The sequence below is a fragment of the Emys orbicularis genome, chromosome 1, assembly GCF_028017835.1.
Source record: "Emys orbicularis isolate rEmyOrb1 chromosome 1, rEmyOrb1.hap1, whole genome shotgun sequence".
Classification (NCBI taxonomy): domain Eukaryota; kingdom Metazoa; phylum Chordata; order Testudines; family Emydidae; genus Emys; species Emys orbicularis.
The window spans coordinates 64442043-64460228 of record NC_088683.1 but is presented as its reverse complement, the minus strand read 5'-3'; the positions used below and the strand labels follow the sequence as shown (position 1 = coordinate 64460228).

Sequence of the window (18186 nt, the reverse complement as noted above, 5' to 3'; positions counted from 1 at the left end):
CCACTGTGCCTTCATCCACTCAAGTGGTGAATTCCTGAGCTCGGTCCTGTGGGAGGGCCTCCTTGAATTTGTTAAGGGAGTCTCACAGGTTAAAACTGTACCTGCCTAACAGGGCCTAGTGGTTAGACATCCAAAATTGCAGGCTTGCCATCAAATAAATCTTTCTGCCAAGTAAGTCCATAGAATCATAGAATACCAGGGTTGGAAGAGACCTCAGGAGGTCACCTGGTCCTGCTTTGAGCAGGGGGCTGGACTAACACCAACTAAATCATCCCAGCCAGGGCTTTGTCCAGTCTCTTGGTGTCTTTGTTTTTCGGCGTGCCACTGACTTTGCCCTGCCTGTCCATTTCATTAATGGCAGACAGACCAGTGACGCCGCTGGAGGGTGCATATACAGATATTTAAACCCTTTCACAGGAAGGTAACACTTCTGTTCGATTCTGTCTGCTTCTAAGAAGGTGGAAAAGGAGGTCTGCCACAGTGATTTGGCAATCTTAAGGACCCCTGAGTGGATGGGAAGCATGACCCAGGCCATGGTGGGTGGGAGGGGGAGGGGCTGCCCGTTTGAGAGGGACCCGCCACTGCTTTGTCCGGAGATGACGACGACAAGTGCACTGCTGGGGGAGGGGGAGGTTCCCCTTCCCCTTCTCTGGGGATGGCTCCTTAGGTGCTGGAGTTTGATGCGCTGCCTCCGCGTCGGATTCGGTACTGTACTCCAACTCCGGTGCCAGCTGTGCTGGGGGCGATTTGTCCGAGTCCGCCAGGGAGGACTGGTGGGAATATGGGACCAACATCACGGACATGCCCCACAGGTTCCAGTATGGCCATTGAGCGGGCCACTTTCCCTGCTGCCATGCCATCTCTGCAGGTGCCACGCCGGCTTAGCAGCTTGGTGGTAAATCACCCCTCCTTGGAGAGGGGCTGAACTCCTGGTCCAAGTCCGACCATTGCCCTTCTGGCGACCAGGGCAGAGCCATCAAGGCCTGAGTCTGCCGACTGACACTGGTCAGCGACCAGTGAGGTGAGGATCAGTGACTGCCCGACAAGCGATACTGGGGGGGGGATGGAGACTGGTGCCATGACAGGGAGTGATCCCGCCCCAGTGGGGACTGACACCTGAGAGACCATCTGAGTGAGGGTGACCTGCACCATAGTGATCTTTCATGGGAAGCTTGCCAGTATAGGTGGTAGGAGGACCGGTGCCTAGACTCTGGTGTCCCATGTCTTGTAGCGGGAGAGTGTGGTGTCGGGGACTGGAGATGCGGTGCCAGGATCCTAGGCCACGGAGATGGTGATCTACATCTGCGGTCTGGGGTCCAAGGGTGCTCCGCTGCCCTATGGGGTGGTCCCATGATTGGCTTGCCCTTAGGTGCTGGGGCCTTATCAAGCCTGGCGCAGTGTCTGCAGTACCGGTCAGCCAACTTGCTCTTTAGCCGCTGGAGCCGCTTCGGGCAACGAGAACCTGAGGAGAAGCCGGGGTCCCCTGCCACTTCCGGGAGTCAGATCCCCGGCTAGGCTCCCGGGGGTCTGACCTCAGTGGCACCCCCGTGACGGGCACATGGCCTGACATAGGTCCTTTGCCTGAGGTCCCTTTCCCCTCCAGTGCCAGGGGGCTCTTCTTTTGCCGCTTCTTCGGTACCGGCGAGGGGGAACGGTGCCGGCGGTGCGCTCCATACCAATGCTGAAGTGTGCGGTGTGGGATCCGAGTGGGACGGCTCCAACACAGGACGAAGTGCAGCTTCCATGAGGAAGGCCCTCTAGTGGATATCCTGCTCCTTCTGGGTTCTGGGGCAAAAGCTCTTACAGATTCTGCACTTGTTCTTTCTATGGGACTCCCCGAAGCACTTCAAACAGCTGGCATGGGGGTCACTAATAAGCATCAGCCTGTTGCATGATGAGTATGGTTTGAAGCCGGGAGAAAGGGGCATGTCCCGCTCAAGGGCAAAGTCCCAGCCGGGTCTAACTACAAACTAACCTAACACTTAACTTAATGGCTAACTAATGTGACAGATTCAGACCAGAAGAACATAAAAGAGTGGTTGAAGGCAGGGATATCAGCCTTCAGAATGAGCAGGTCCCTGTTCTCTGGATAGCCAAACAAAGGCTATTCCAGACCAATTAAGACACCTGACGCCAATAAACCAGTTAAGGCCGGTAGGCTAATGGAGACAGCTAGAACCAATCAAGGTCCCACTTATACTGTTTAAAAGCTCTCCTTCCAGTGGCCTCCGGGGTGCCAAGCTGAAAGGAGCTGGAGGAGAGGAAGCATTGCTGAATCCTGAGGTAAGGGTGAAGCTAGGGAAAGGGGACCACGGGGGAAGTGGCCCAGGGAATCAAAGCAGCATCAGTGATGAAAGAAAAGTCGCCAACAGCTGCTACCATTAGGGTCCCTGGGCTGGAGCCTGGAGTAGAGGGCGGGCCCGGGTTCTCTCCCCTGCCATACTCTAGAGAGATCCCCTGGAGAAGGGAAGCAGGACTCGGTCCAGGCAGGGGGCTGAACTGCGCTTACTGAGCTCTACGGAGCAACAGAGACTGTGGGGTATTCCCCCTTCCCATCTCCCATACAGGCCGGTGATGAAAGTAACTCAATAGGCTGTGACTCTTGCCACTACACTGAGAAAGGGAGGTCACACTGGGGCCTTATCGAGTTTCTGAGACCACTGAATCCGCCCAGAAGCGCAGGACCCACCAATACAGGCTCGGAACTTTGTCACACTAAGTACCTACAAACTATATACAAAGTAGACAGACAATGGGCTATGAAGAATCTCTAATGCTCTTGCAATGCAAGACAAGGAGCTCTGACCAACTGTCCCAGGTGGTAAGGAGGAACTGAGAGGGCAGGGTTGGCAGCGCCTAATATACCAATGCATGAGCACGGCACGACCATCTGGATACTGCTAAGGCAAAAATCTCTCATGACTGTGCACATGGGCATGCACACACCTAGAATGGAATGGACATGAGCAAGCACTTGAAGAAGAACTAATTTTCTTTTGTAATTTCAATATTGGATCAAATTACCGAACCATATTTTCGTGTCTCCCGCAACGGCAATGCTCCCGTACCAAATGCTTCAGAAGAATGCACAAGAAACCCCATAATGGACAATTATGGGATAACTTGTCTATAAAGGAAGGTTTTCCCCCTAAACCCTGTCAGTCAGTGGTTGGTTTATGCCTTACAACATGAGGGTTTATATCCTTTGCAAATGTTTTCTCCTATGTAGTTTATCTTATAAGAATAATGAGAATATCTAAACATCTAATATTTTTCTATTACTATTAAGTTCTTGATCTGAATGATATTGTGAAGAAATGAGTTCTGTAAGAGTATTTCCTTTTAATAATTTTAAATGTTTAGCCTCTTGTTCTTGTGTTATGAGAGAGTAAATAAGCACCTTACTTAACTTCTCTGTATCAAAATTGTGGCTCATTTCTTGCCCTCTCTACTTGTTTTTTAGGCTTCTAAACAGAGATTATTAAAATAATTTAAGATCAACACTATGTAGCGATTGCTCTATGGCCCAGAGGGAGAAACCATTAAACATTTTCTGAGTTTAGTTGTTAATATTTCTCATCTTCCAACAGGGTGCATATACAGAGCCGGGATATTATAAAGTAAGTTCTGTCTTGATTAAGAGAATAAAAGGAAGGACATCTATAATGAAGGTACTTAGGAACGGAAATCACCTCTGGCCTTTTTCTTTATTGTTGCATGTATTTTCATAAGCTAGTGGAAAAGGCCTACAAATTTCTCTTGTGAATCACTTAGATATTTTGTGGGAATTGGCATGTTTTTGTTTGTAGTATTTTAGGAGACCACGGGTTTAATTCTGCCTCTAATAATCTGCCAGGTTTAATGTAAAATTTATCTTTAAAGTTAATCATTCATCAGTATTTTTACTGTCAAAATTCACTATTACTATCAAAATGTATTTAATTCCACAGTAATATAAAACGGTAACAAACCCTGCATAAGTCTCTCTCTAACAAACACATCTTTCAAAGCACCAACCTTTCCATAACATTTATACTAATGGCATTATCAGTACAGATCTGCAGATTTTCAAGTGAATTTTCTCAGTCTTTTGAAAGAGTAATTCAGTAGAAAGCTGACAATCTGTGCCTTTAAACAAAACTTCTTTTCTGTGGAGTCCAGCTATTCAGAACACAGAAATAACTAAAAACAATTATGAATATTAGTAAATGGTGAGTTCTCTGCTCTTCTTATCTATATCAGGTTTATATCAACCACTTACCCTTGATCACTTCTGATTGCTCCCATGACACCAAGGACTAATGGCCAGCCAGGTCCTAGACTGTCACCTTGACTCTGCAAAATCTGTAATACACACTCCAATTGTTTGAGCCTGATATCAGGATGAATAATGTTTGACAGTTCCTTCAATGGATTTAACAAAAGCAACTGCAGCCTCTAGAAATAAATAGAGAAACAGCAAGGAGAGTAATAACTAACAGATTATAATGCATCCTAATGAAGCCACACAGTACAAATCTGCATTTTTTAGAGTGGGATTTTCAAAAGTGCCTACAAACCATCAGTGGGAGGCTGGGCACCTAACTTCTTTAGGTACTTTTGAAAATAATTTTAAGGTATAGGTTTTTTCTCCCTCCTTAAAGTATTATATTTCCCAACAAATTTGGAGATACTTTTAAATCTTGCAGGTGAAGTTTAAACTTAGGAAATGTAACAGTATATTAAAAGATTGCAATGTATTATTTAAAAATAAGCACCAAACATGAACAAAGATTGATCAAGATGCATCTCTCTCAACTATTCCCCAGTATGAGGGTTACTCTTTTAGACCCAAATGTATTTCAGCCACATCGAAACTTTGTGCAGTGTAAATGGAATTGTCATCTTGATAACTGCAAAGACATGCTAGATCAGGGTGGCCAACCTGTGGCTCCGGAGCCACATGCGGCTCTTCAGAAGTTAATATGTGGCTCCTTGTATAGGCACCAACTCTGGGGCTGGAGCTACAGGCACCAACTTTCCAGCCGGGGGGGGGGGGGGGGGGGCAGGGGTTGCTCACTGCTCAACCTCTGGCTCCGGTCGGAGGGTACGGAGGGCGCTCGCTACGCCTCTGGGACAGAGTAAGATAACAGAAAAGGGCTAATTTTTTTTTTAATTAAACGCCGAGAAATGAATAGGAGACAGAAAAAATTTAAAAACAGCTGAAGAGAAAAAGAAAAAGTATGTGTAGGAAAAATCAGCTAACTTCCTCTCTCTCTCATATAATGGCTTTATATAGAGAGACAGGATAAAGATAGATTCTTTTGGTGTATAAACTGTATCTTGTAATCCTGTGCCTTCTGTTAAAATTTTCTATATTCCTCTAACCATTTTAGAATTGTTTTGTACTGATGACGGTGGTCCACATTTTGTTCTACTACATGAACACAGTGAGTTAGCAACATCATTCTTTGTTCTCCATGTGTGAAAGGAAGGAGGTTGTAGCTGATCAGAATGCACGATCTCTGTACCTAACGCACAAAGTTCCATCTACAGTATTTATAAACTCAATAGTAAAACTGCTTTATTAATGCCACCGGTTTGTTGAATTACCTGTAGGGAAGACTCTGATTTCATGTTCATTATGAATTCTAGAAAAGGAAAGAATCATTTCACAAAACTTACTTTACCTGATTTTGTGATAATGGAGGGTCATGGTTAAATGTAAGCCCGGCTTTAATGAGAGAGGTTAACGCTTCTGCACCCCATTCTCTCATTCTGGAGTTTGGATGCTGGCAGACCTGAAGATACAGCATAGCCTTATTTAAAGCTACATTCACTTAAACCAAGAAGAGTTGTAAACTTTCACAATTCAAACTGGATATATAAACTACGTAGTGTTTTTAAAATGATGATGATAATCAAATATTAATTTACAAGAATAAGACAAACAGCTGAAACCTCTGTATTTCACTATTTTTCCTATATTTCTCAAAACAACCTGCTTCTGTCAATCAATCAGGTGGTAAGGTCCTCAAACGTTAAGACTAAGTTTAATAATGAAAACACATCTGTAGGAAAAGCTTACCTTCTGAATAAGGAAACAAGAGGAAGCAACAGGGAGAGAGGCAGAAGTAAACAATGTGAAAATCAAGTCAGTTCAACAAAATATAGTTTCACAAATTAAATGAAAAGGCAATACATATCATTGCTAATTTAGATATTGGTAGCTTAAAAATGGTTTGACACAAAGAACCAAATTCTGCTCTAGAAGGTGTGCCTGTAACTCATTTTCATTTAACTTGGCCTTGAACTGTTGTGAAACATACCCAGGTTCACTATCTATTTTTTAGTACAGCAAAAAATTTCCTTAATGTAACAGTACGGAAGTGACCAACAAAAGCCAGTGTGTGTGTGTGTGTGTGTGTGTGTGTACGTATGTCTGTGTTTGGTTTGTCGTACATAGAAATACACATTTAAATAAACCTAAAATTATTGTACAAATGTTAAGAAATATAATGTGAAGACGACACTCCATTCTTCTTTCAAACCCTTGAGAAAAAGATAGGTATAATGCCATAAATCGAAGAGAAACTAAATTTTCACTGGCCTCTCAAAATTGACTTGCCTTTGTTTCTTGATGTAGCTCACATCAAGATTGCCCAATTCTAAATTTTCATAAATCACTATTTGTAGTGCAGAGAAATTAAAACACTACAAATGCATACCATCTTCTGCAAAGCTGTGCAAACATACCATGAGCAGTTCTCCATGCTTTCATACTTGATATATCTGTGTCAGTCTCAAGAAAAAACTGTTTTGAGCCTTCAGTGACTTGTAAAGACAATGCTGCACCAACCCCTTCTCAGTGGGGATAGGGATGTATGAGACTGTCAGGGTTAGGCAATGCTTGTGTCAAGGGAAGATGGAGAAAGGGAAGGGCAGATTCAACTGTTCTGGGGATGGGATAGTGGGGAGTGGAGAAGTGTCGCCACCACCCCGTCTACCACTCACTAGTCAAGCTTGAAGGGTGGCTCTCATGCCCTTTACCCCCAGCTATCTGTAAAACATCCCAGGTAGAGCCTGGCGCAGATACACAAATGTGTATCCGCAGCCGATCCACAAAAATTATCTGCGGATCCGCGGATTTGTAGGGCTCTACACTGGGGGCCAGGTTGAGGCTCCCAGGCATCCCCACTGCCGGAGCTTGGTTGGGAGTCGTGGACCCTCCACCTGACCTCGGCCAGGCAGGGAGCCGAGGGGGCGGGGATACGGCCGGGGGCTGCTCTCAGTGCTCCCCCCACTCCGTCAGGTGGAGGGTCCGCCACGGCTCCCCAGCTGGGCTCCACATCAGCAGAAATGGTCCGCGGATATCCATGGATATAAAGCGGATACCCGCGGATTTTCAGGGCTCTAATCCCAGGCACACTGCTAGGATTGCTCCTGCTCTCCCTGCCACATACCACTGAAGTATATGTTTTGCAGATGCTGGGTGGAAGGGGAAATCGGACCAAATTGCCAGTTTTGGGGATCAGGAAGGACTTTTTCCCCTCAGTGGAAGTCTGGCAGGGTGTCCACTATGTGTTATCCATCTTTCTCATAACATCACGGAGGCCCAATTTTAGGTTAATAAGGATTAAGGCAGCACTTTAAAAGAATGTTTGTTTATAAGTGGAATTTGTCATTTCATTTCAAGTTGTGACTGGTGTCCCGCATGGGCAAGAGCCTGTAATAGATCAGCTCCTGAAGGAAAACATGAGTAAAAGACCCAGGAGATGGCTGATACACTGAGCTGACCTGTAGGAAAAAGGGTCTTTTGTCTTAAGTCTTTGCAGACTAAGGTACCCTCATTCTTCCTCACAGGGGAAGATGAGAGGCTCTGGAGATGAGTTGAATCCCAGGGATTATGCTGAAGAGGGCCAACCCAGAATAGTGATTATTGCTTTACTATGTCAGGGAAATGTGCTCAACTTCATTTTGAGAACATTAACTACCCAATACGCTACATGAATCCAGAATTAAACTTCGCTGAGGTGCAAGCAGTATATAAAAATGTTAAACTGATAATCATTTTGCTTTATCTTAACATGCTTAAAATATATAAAGGCAGATATTTAACACTGTAGAGAAAAAAAATAAACAATTCCAATAACACCTTTAAAGGTAAAGGAGATATACACCATTCTAGAAACAGGAAGTCAGACAAGCTAAAACTAAGAAGATTGATCAAAAGTTACATTTAGAATATTGATGCTTCTTTTTACATTTTTAGTTAAGTCCTTGCAGAAAGATAGATAATAGAAAGATTTTACTAAGAGCTATATATAGTAGTATTTATGATAAGACAAATCAGTTACCTCTAGGAGGTGACCAGTCAGAGGTCTCCACAGAATCTCAATCCTATGCATGTTAACCAGTCCCGTTTCCAACAGTTTAGCAACAGCAAAAAGAGATGGTTCCTAAGTAAAATGGAATTTAAACACATGATTAGAGATACCTAGTGTAATTTTAGAAATGTTCCCCTTCTTTTGATTTCCTGGTAAGATTTTTCCATTCATTACAGTAATTGTATTTGACAACTTATGGAAGTCACAGACCTCACACTGCAGCTAAATGGGACTGGGAGGTTTCCACAGATGCAGCAACACTATGCTATTACCAGCCACAAGGGGATAGGAAAAGAGACAAACACTCCCCTTTGGTAACAGTTTTTTCCTTTTTTGATACACCGAGTTTGCTTGAGTAGCATGAGTATTACAATCCCTCCCAAAGCTCTCTCTCTTGCATAATAATGTCTTTTAATGCTATCCTTCCCAACAGAAAATCTGAACACACTTTACTAACAAAAGAATCTGATTTCTGTTCCATCGTAACAGACTTAAATTTGAAATATATAAATGCCAACAGTAGAGATTATTTTATCTAAACATTTAGCAAAGCTCGTATTACTGTTATCCTAGATTTAGGATCAAAGTTGTAAGTTCCTGAAGAGATGTAATCAATCTCCCATTCATTTGATCTGTGTACAAAACAATAGCATTTTATGCTCAACTATAAAAAAAATTAACTATCACCACATAGTAAAAATGGCTGCCACATTATAATTATGCTGCAGAGTGCACTTTACTATTTCCCCTTAACGTGAGGTTCCTTGTTCTCATTTTTAGTTAATATTAAATTCAAACTATTTTAACTCAATTTCCTTTCTTTGCATTTTGAAGTCCCCTCTCCCAGTTTTATAATTTTAGTACATAATAAACCAAAAATCATTTAATCATTTTTGTATTTACTTCTCTCCTGAAGACACTACTACCAAAGCAAAAGAACAAGCAACACACCACCTAATACCACACCCCTCAAGGGAAATCCTCACCCCTAAAGCTCCTTAAATATCTCTGGGGGGTAGCGGGCTCAGAAAGTCATTCCACTTCTCTCCCCAGGACTCCCACGTAGTGACGTGCTTTTTTTGTTTTAAACCAAAATTGTCAAACTAGTTTTAAAGCATTTTAGAAGACATTGGTTGAAATGGAACATTTTAATATATCCCAGAGCTTACCATGTCATTCCACAACATCCTAGCTTTCTGAAATCTACAAAGCTTTTAAAAACTCATCCATCTACAACCTGATTATTAATGGAAATGCTCGACATTGCTTAATGTTAGAAAACATGATAAAAATACTACACAAGTGTTCAGAGAAGAAAATTCCTTGTCTTAATGTGCTAATTTTATGCTCATATCATATGTAGCATTAGCTTATTTTGATATTAAAAAACACTAATCTAGCTTAACAACAAACATGAGTCTGATGCCTATCTTACAAATACATATCTGAAAAATAATAACAAAGTGTTTTATACCTTGTTATTTCCATAGGCCATTTCCATAGCTTCCAGAGACAAGGAACAAAGGGCATTTATTAAATGATGTAAAGACACGTCATCAAGGTACCTGAAAAATACCAGCTATCAAAACACTGTCACCGCTGATACAAACAAATACTTAGATCATAAGAAGATGTCTCTTACTGTGAGCTTTCAAATAGTCTTGAAAGTATATTGGATATAACTGGTAAATCAGTCATAACTGCTGTAGTTAGAACCTAAGGGACAGAAAAATGTATTTTGTAGATTGCAAGAGAAAGTATTGCACAATCATTATATTACAGAATGAACAATTATGCTTACTGTGCTGGGTCCTTCTACAGCTCTCCCGGGTTTTAAGGCACCTCCAACGCCAGGCTTTAAACCCAGAATCCATACGAGATGCTGAAATATAAAGGATGAATTTCTAACTGAACTATACAGATCAATGAATATAAAATACTATATTTGTATTTTTGGAGATATCTGATCTCTAAATATTTTTCTGAGTTCCATGAGAAAAGCCTCATCAGTTTGTGAGAAGAAGCTAACACTTCTACTCTTTTAGAGAACAATCAGCCTGCACCTGCTCTCTCAGGCAGATACAACAAACGAAGTTCAGAGGACAGTGCTAGAGCACTTCTTTATGGACATTAGAACATATAATGAGTAAAATACAATCTAAGCGTATGTTGCCGTGTTCAAATCAACAAGGCCCACATCTTAGAAATCATAACCCACCCCAAATTATAACAACAAACAAATCAAAAAGCAATACATGCATTACCTACACCATACCTGTAGAGTAGCCAAGACAAGTTGCCATGATGTACCAAGAACTGCTCCATGGCAGTGAGCCAAGTTAAGTAATGTCCTCATACATTGGATATTTTTTGAAGTCAGCTAGACAGAACATGTTACATTGTTATATTTATGTATTATGAGAAATCAATGGCATTCCTAGTAAAATCACTAATATCTTAAAAAATATTTAATGATATATTAAATAAAAAATCTGCACTTATGTGATGCATCCATACCAGGGAAGTAACTCAACAGCTTTCAACAACTGGTCCCCCATTCCCAATTGAATAAGGGTTGGGAATAGCTTGACAGTGTAAAGAGAGTCAAATTATTTTCAATTTTATTTCCAGAAATTAGACACTTTGTTTCTCCAGATGTCTGACATTTAAAAAAAAAATGGATGTTCAATCATATGACCCTGTCTACGTTAACCGTTTTTAAACCATAGTTGAGGGGGACAAAGGGCACCCATTACTGACATTCATAGTCATGATAATGGGTCATTCAAGTGCACAAAGAGCCACAGTGGCCACCTCTTACATGATAACAGATCTTTCATATCCACAGGTTCTCCCAGTTATGAAAAAATTAGGAGGCTACTTTAAGTAAATGGGCCTTTTGTTACAATAAAAGATTATCCATTATCTCTGCTACAAGTAAATACACAAGAGAGTTCCAGCTAGTCATAGTGAGTAGGTTCAGTTCATTGTAGTAGTAAGGAATCACATAGGAAGAAAGGGATTGAGAGAGAATCAGATACAGAAAAAGAAAGCAATTCAACAGAAAAAAAGTTACTTAGAAATTGTACTTTACCATTACTGTTCCCTGTGGCTGGAGAGCTAGCGGTTGCCCTACTGCTACAACTTGCTGGTGAGACTCACTTGATGGACTGATCATCTGAACATTCTGCCCCTGAATAGAATAAGCTAGAGAACAAAGAAAAATCCTCATGTAAAATGCAGTAAATATTCTATTAACTTGGCTGCAAACACATAAGTAGTAACTTTACTCACATGAGTGGTCCCATTGAGAACTTTGCAGGACTGAGCCCATAGATTATATTTATAGCAGTGTCAATATGTCACTTTATTTTATAGGTAAAAATAGTCTCTCACTTACATTTATTATTGCATAGGACTTGCAGCATAACAGATACTCATTTTGAAAGGGAAACCATCAACTTAAAAGGACCTTATACAATCTCACTTCTACCTCAAAAATGTGTACCTAACTATTGTTAAAAGAAATAAAGGCAGTAACTAGTGTTTGAGATGGACTCTGCACATTCCCACTCTTTGGATGTGCCAACGCCGCCGCCTAGACAGTCTAAATGCATAAGAGTGGAAATGTGCAAAAGCCATTCAAAGAACACTACCCAAAATTATTATAAGAATGGGAAGAGATTAGAAAAAGGGACTTTGCTCTATTTTTTCCACTTTGTTTACTTTGTGCATACTCAGTTGCTCTATTTCTTCTGTATAGTTCTTAGTCAGTCACCTTCCCTTGTATGTGTGGCTTTTCCACACACAAAACGAGAAACATTTGAAAAATAAGAAGGGATTATAAAACCACTGAACTCAGAGAGGGACTCTGGAGGTTAGTACCAGAAATTATTTTAATTTTTTCTTTAAACTGACTGGGACTTAAGTTCAGGTTGATAGTTCCTTTTAAATACCAGTTCATGTGAGAATGACAAACCACATGTCCTCCTTTAGTTTTATCTGCACTGGAGGATTTTGGTATTGTAAACACCATAATAAGCCATTTGTCATGCTTGCAATATACTTCATACCCACATTCAAAATGTTTCTAATGGAGCACAAGCATTGCCAATGCTGTCAAAACTGCATTTTCTCTGTGTAAGGCTCATTGTGGTTACCATGCATTGAGTCACTCTGCACCACTGTAGCTTGTGTATTCAAAGTGAAAATACTGAAGCTGCACTAGGCCTCCCCAGTACAGTGCTAGCGTCATAGAGTGACTGACCCCTTTAAGAGAAAGCAGGGCCAGTGCACCAATGATTGATTAGCTGCCTCCCAACTGGTGTTAAAAGGTGGCACATGGGCCATATAAGGGGAAGAGAAAGAAGGGCAGGTGAGACCTGCCCAAGAGTATAGACTGAAAGAGCAAGGAAAGGGACAGGTGACAGCTGCCTGGAAGGAGAAAGGAAAGGGGGAAGTGAGAGCTGCCTGGCACAGACAGGAACTCTGAAGAGAGCAAAAAGCTCTGCAGGCCCTCCCTGGGAATAGGGAGGGATTTGGTAGGAAACTAACAGAGTTGCTAGCCTGCTGACCCAGAAAGCCAGTACCAGGAGGCTGGAAAAGGTTGAGTCATTGGACTGTGTTTTGGGTAGAAGAATCATAAGACTGGTTACTTTTAGGTGGACAGCCAGGAGAGTGGGGCCTTGGTGCAAGGGCAGAAAGGAACTGGAAACTAAGTGCTGGTGGACTCACGGGTGGGTGACTCACCTGGAAGTGATGTCCCTGGAGAAGGAAATGGAAAATCACTGTACTTGATATGTTTTACTGTGGGAATTCGAAGAATGGTTTTACTATGAGGATTATATAAACTATTGTACATGTATTTGAATAATTTATGCCCAGAGGCAGGACTCTGGACTGGACAGTGAAAGAGACTGAGCTTTTTTTCATAGCTGCACTGGGGAAACAGACAGGTGCACCTATTGTGCTGCAGCCTGCCATAGGAGGGCACCTCAGTCTGTCCTATTACAGCTATAAAGATAATTAGTCCCTTTCTGCAACCAACCTGTGCAAAGACTATTGTACTCCTCACCACTTTGTTTTTAGCTTCTGCAGCTTCCTAAATTTAATTCATGTAGTAGACAAAATGCAATACATTCAATCTTCTTTAAAGAATATTTAATATTAAGCCAGATTAAAAATATTTTAATGCAGTAACAATGCCATTTAATTTTACAAAATATTTCATACTCTGAAAAATTCTAATTGATACTGTTCACGTTCTTATAAAAATTGGTACGTTGCCTTCTAACTGTAGATTGCTACCCCCAGAAGCTCCTTCTTTGAGACCTGTACCGAGAACTATGGGCTAGGTAACTACAATACTGCATCTGCAAACTATGCAGCGATGCGCTCAAAACACCAGAGCTAATATGGATGCAATGCACCATTATAAATTACAATGATTCAGTGGAACAAGTTGCAATGGTGCAAATCTCCAGGTTAGACAAGGCTTCTCTCCTTATCCTATAAGTAAGGCTGCGAGTTTGTCACGGAGGTCACAGAAAGTCATGGATTCTGTGACTTTCCATGACCTCTGTGACTTCTGCACCGGCCACTGCTGGGGCTCTCTCGGGCCACCATGCCCCCCTCCCCGAGCAGCAGAGTTTGGGTGTGTAAGGGGGTAGGGGCCTGGGATGGGGTGAGGCAGGCTCTGGGTGGCACTTACCTGGAGGGCTCCCTGGAAGTGGCAACATCACCCTCACTCGCTAGGCAGAGGCATGGCCAGGCAGCTCTGCACGCTGCTCCGCCTGCAGGAACCGCCCCCGCAGCTCCCATTGGCCGTGGTTCCCGGCCAATGAGAGCTGCAAAGCCAGCACTCTGGGCGGAGACAGTGCGCCGAGGGACTCTGCTGGCCTCGCCAACTCCCCCTCAGCACCAGCGGGGGTCCCGGGCCACACACCACTGACCGCCCTCCCACCCCAGTACCCAGGCCGCCCTCCTCCAACACCTGCAGTGCCCCCGGGCAGTCCCCCCAACCCAAGTTTTGGTCAGGGGTATATAGTAAAAGTCATGGACAGGTCACGGACTGTGAATTTTTGTTTACTGCCCGTGACCTGTCCGTGACTTTTACTAAAAATTCCCATGACTAAAACATAGCCCTACCTATAAGTATATGATAGTCATAATATGACAAGGCAGCTAATGGTCCCAATTGCAACATAGGCCAGATCATCCTCTCCTATGGAAAACCTCACGAAGGAAAGAGGAAAGGAAAAATCAGAGTTTTCCCAGATCATTCCAAATGGGGGTGTGTATATTTCTGCTTTTGTCCCCCAAGAAACATCAGTGGCTTCTTCCCTAGAAGCCATACACCTCATGGGATCTAACACAGACACAAGTACCCTGTACTTCCACATTGGTTCTGAAGGCTTCTTCCCCCACTAGTTGCCCAACAGGTGTGAGCTACATTTAAGACATGCTGTTAGGACTCCCCAGTCTGTAAATGTGTCTAGAAAACTCTTCATAAGGAGAGAGACTATAGTGCAAAGTGCAGGGATCGGTAGGAAAGCTTAAAACAGCTTTAGCCTTTAACAATTTACAAGTAGATTTTGCACTGTGGGTGGAGGGATTATACTACCTGTATTTGCAACCTGTATCTCCTCCTACCCCTGGCCTATCGCCTGTTCATGCAAGGGCCCTCCTGTTCATGCAAGGGCCCTCAACCTTGAGGCATTCCCTGGTGGGATCGAAGGATAGCAGGGGAGAGTAGAGAATAGTGTTGCCGTGGCAGCTAAACCCAACTTCCATGAAGGTAGGAGAGAGTCCCTTCCACTCACAGATGTAGTAAATATGATCTAACCCATGGAGTTACAAAAAATATGAGTACTATAACAGGTTATTTTGGACATATTTTTGTGCTCTGTAAAAACACGTAAGAAATAATGCTTATAATTTTCTTGAAAATATGTATGTTGAGTCAACTTTTCTGCAAAGAATAAATAAGATCTTTTAGCAATTTTTTTAAATGTAATTTTAAAAAAATAGATAATCTCAGAATACAATGGATGAGGCATAAGAGCCATTATATCTAGAATGCATCAATACCTGAAATGTCAGTTGCACATCACTTTTTATTTTTTATTTTTTAAACCAAAAACAGTTTTCTTTTTCAAAGTTTATAGTGGATAAATAAAGCAAATTCCCAATCATGCAAAGTGTTGCACGTGGGCAGGCTCCAGCACGTGCACAGTGGGGCCAGAGTCACGAGTATCAATTTGAAGTATCAGCTTTTTCAGTTTTACATACCACATTGCCAAACATTTTATGCCAGCAGATACTAAAAACTTACATATGTTTACAGTCATGTCATGAAAAAGGAAAGTACTCCAAGTTTATCATTGTGGCTTGAGGTTATTTTTTACATTAAGCATGGGTTAACGTAGTGTGTGAAATAAGATTAAATAAACAAATGAGTATACAATTTAGCCTTAATTATACCCTTACATTTGCTGGAGAGAGTTGTAGTTGTGCTGTTCAGTACAGTGAGGGCATAATGAGGAGGCAAGGAGCCTTTGCAAATGGCAGTGATAAAGGCATCTCTTGAAGTTACAAGACCCAGTTTTCCACAAAGTGCAGCCATGGTCAATTCTGCTTTTAAAATATTTTCTGTGGCAGCTTCATCCGTGCTGAAAAAAGTACAAAGTACAAGTCAGATAATCATTATATAGAAATAAGCAGCTGGTTAGACGTATGATGGTAAAAGCCAGCAATAATTCATATACAATACTGTCAACACTGAAAATGTCAAAGAGCAAATTTAACCAATTAAAAAAACATTTTGGAACTCTAATTCTTATTACATAGCTCTTCTATTCTGAATGATTTAGCATAAGGAGTGTAGAGTGGATGTGTAATTTTTTTAAATTAGCTTTCTACCATCAGAAGAATGTTTATGAGGAGTCAAGAGGGTTTTTGGAAGAAAAATATCTAATTAAAAATATTGCAAAACCATAGCTACTAGTAAATAAATCCCTCAATGGAAACAATCACGGTTTTTATCCTTTAAGTGGTATCATTTCACCGTACTGAAAGATTCCAGCTGCTAGTGTAAAAATGATTAAATAAGTAATTAAAACGTAAATCTTCAAAAATCTAATTTAATTGGGTCCCGATTTGAAGTCATACCAAGAGGTGTGTATGAATGTAAATAATGTAAATATTAAAAGGATGGGATCTTTATAAGTCAAACATTTTTCTGTGAAATCTGGATACAAGGTGGTTCTCACTAGATTTTTAACCACATTTTTAGGAGTTGACCCAGGAGGAAGCTAAGAACATAAGAACGTCCATTTGGGGTCAAACCAATGATCCATTTAGCCCAGTCTCCTGTCTTCAAACAGTGGCCAATGCCAGATGCTACAGAGGGAATGAACAGAAAAGAGTAACTATTGAATGATCCATCCCCTGTCGTCCGCTCCCAGCTTCTGGCACTTAGAGACTTAGGATACCCAGAGCATGGGGTTGCATCCCTAACCATCTTGACTAATAGCAACTGATGGATCTATCCTCCACGAACTTATCTGTTTTTATAACCCAGTTATAGTGGGAGCAAAAGGTTTAAATTTTAAGATGTATAAAAAATTTTACTGAAAAAGATGTTGATAAGAAAACAACCCAGAAAAAAAACTGGAAGACACATTGGTACAAAGACACTGATCAGGATGGGAGGGTCTCTATAACTGAAAGGGAATATTCATCTTCAATTTGTCTAGCGCCTGACGATTTTTTTTTTTTTAATATAAAATTAGTTTATAGATGGCATTTAACTCTAGGTAAAATCCATCTTATTTTTGCTACTAGGGAAGCACTCTTTTGGAGTGTTTGGAGGGGAAAGGGGAACATACTTGCACATGTGGTGGTTGTGTCCAGGAATTTGAGTTTGGGTAGGAAGCTTTTAAATAGTTTCATCTTATGACAAAATGCCAGCTTCCTAGAGATCCCCTCATTTGCTCACTTAATGCTCCAGTAAAGGATACACATTTTAAACAGAACGACAAATTACTTTTTTTTTTATTGTTAGCAGCTACAGGAGTGATCCCTGACGCCTATGGAATCGTGGTCTAGTAAAATTTGGACTGTCCTTGTAATGGAGAAGCTTTCACACCAAGTATGTACACAAGAGAAGCACCAAAAAGAGAATAGGTATTTAGAAATTTGGTCACCCATTTTAGCGAGAACAGGGTGCTCCAGCCATCAGGCCAGAATCTTCAGCCAGTTTCTTTGAATATTAACCTGATCCTGATTAAGTTATAAGTAACATACAATATAGTATGTTAAAGTTTTATTGTAACTTGGCCTTAATGAAAAGTTGTAAAAAAAAATAATAATAATTTCTCTGATAAAATGATTTCTCATTCCAGATAGAACTAGGGCTTATGTTAGATTTTTGGGGATCATCAGGAAGATTATTCCTGCAAGGCCAGACTGTCCTTTCTTAAATCACAATCACCACCACAAATCATTCCTTCCCCATTTCCTGTGAACAGCTTTTTCCCCCACACCAGCCAACTAGGCAGGTTCCAAAAAAAAATCAGTTTTGGACAGAATTGTGAACATAACCTATGAAGGATCAGCAAAAATTAACACAGAGTGAGTACCTGGCATCAAGAAGCAGCGACAGTGCAGCAAGAAGACCACACCAGCATGCATTCACCATTTCTTCCCAAACAGCTCTGTTAACTTAAAAGAAAAAGATTTTATAGTGCTAATAGATACTGGAAGTTTATTAAATAACGGTTGGAACAAATGCACAAATGCTAGCTGTTAGATCTTTTTT

The 18186-nt window shown here is 41.5% G+C and overlaps 1 protein-coding gene across 3 annotated transcripts in view; it reads right to left on the bottom strand.

The window, feature by feature from the left end:
* The window catches only part of MON2 (MON2 homolog, regulator of endosome-to-Golgi trafficking), a 169665-nt gene that overhangs the window by 76445 nt on the left and 75034 nt on the right, over positions 1-18186 (bottom strand). For 2 of the 3 annotated variants that reach the window (XM_065399746.1, XM_065399738.1), the window contains exons 13-22: positions 18008-18089; positions 15855-16036; positions 11461-11573; positions 10642-10746; positions 10168-10248; positions 10009-10082; positions 9841-9931; positions 8337-8438; positions 5670-5780; positions 4262-4437 (exon numbers count right to left, since the gene is read on the bottom strand). In XM_065399746.1, the coding sequence (XP_065255818.1) occupies positions 4262-4437; positions 5670-5780; positions 8337-8438; positions 9841-9931; positions 10009-10082; positions 10168-10248; positions 10642-10746; positions 11461-11573; positions 15855-16036; positions 18008-18089 (1117 nt within the window). The remainder of the gene's footprint in view (positions 1-4261; positions 4438-5669; positions 5781-8336; positions 8439-9840; positions 9932-10008; positions 10083-10167; positions 10249-10641; positions 10747-11460; positions 11574-15854; positions 16037-18007; positions 18090-18186) is intronic. The other variant, XM_065399755.1, reaches the window with a different exon arrangement.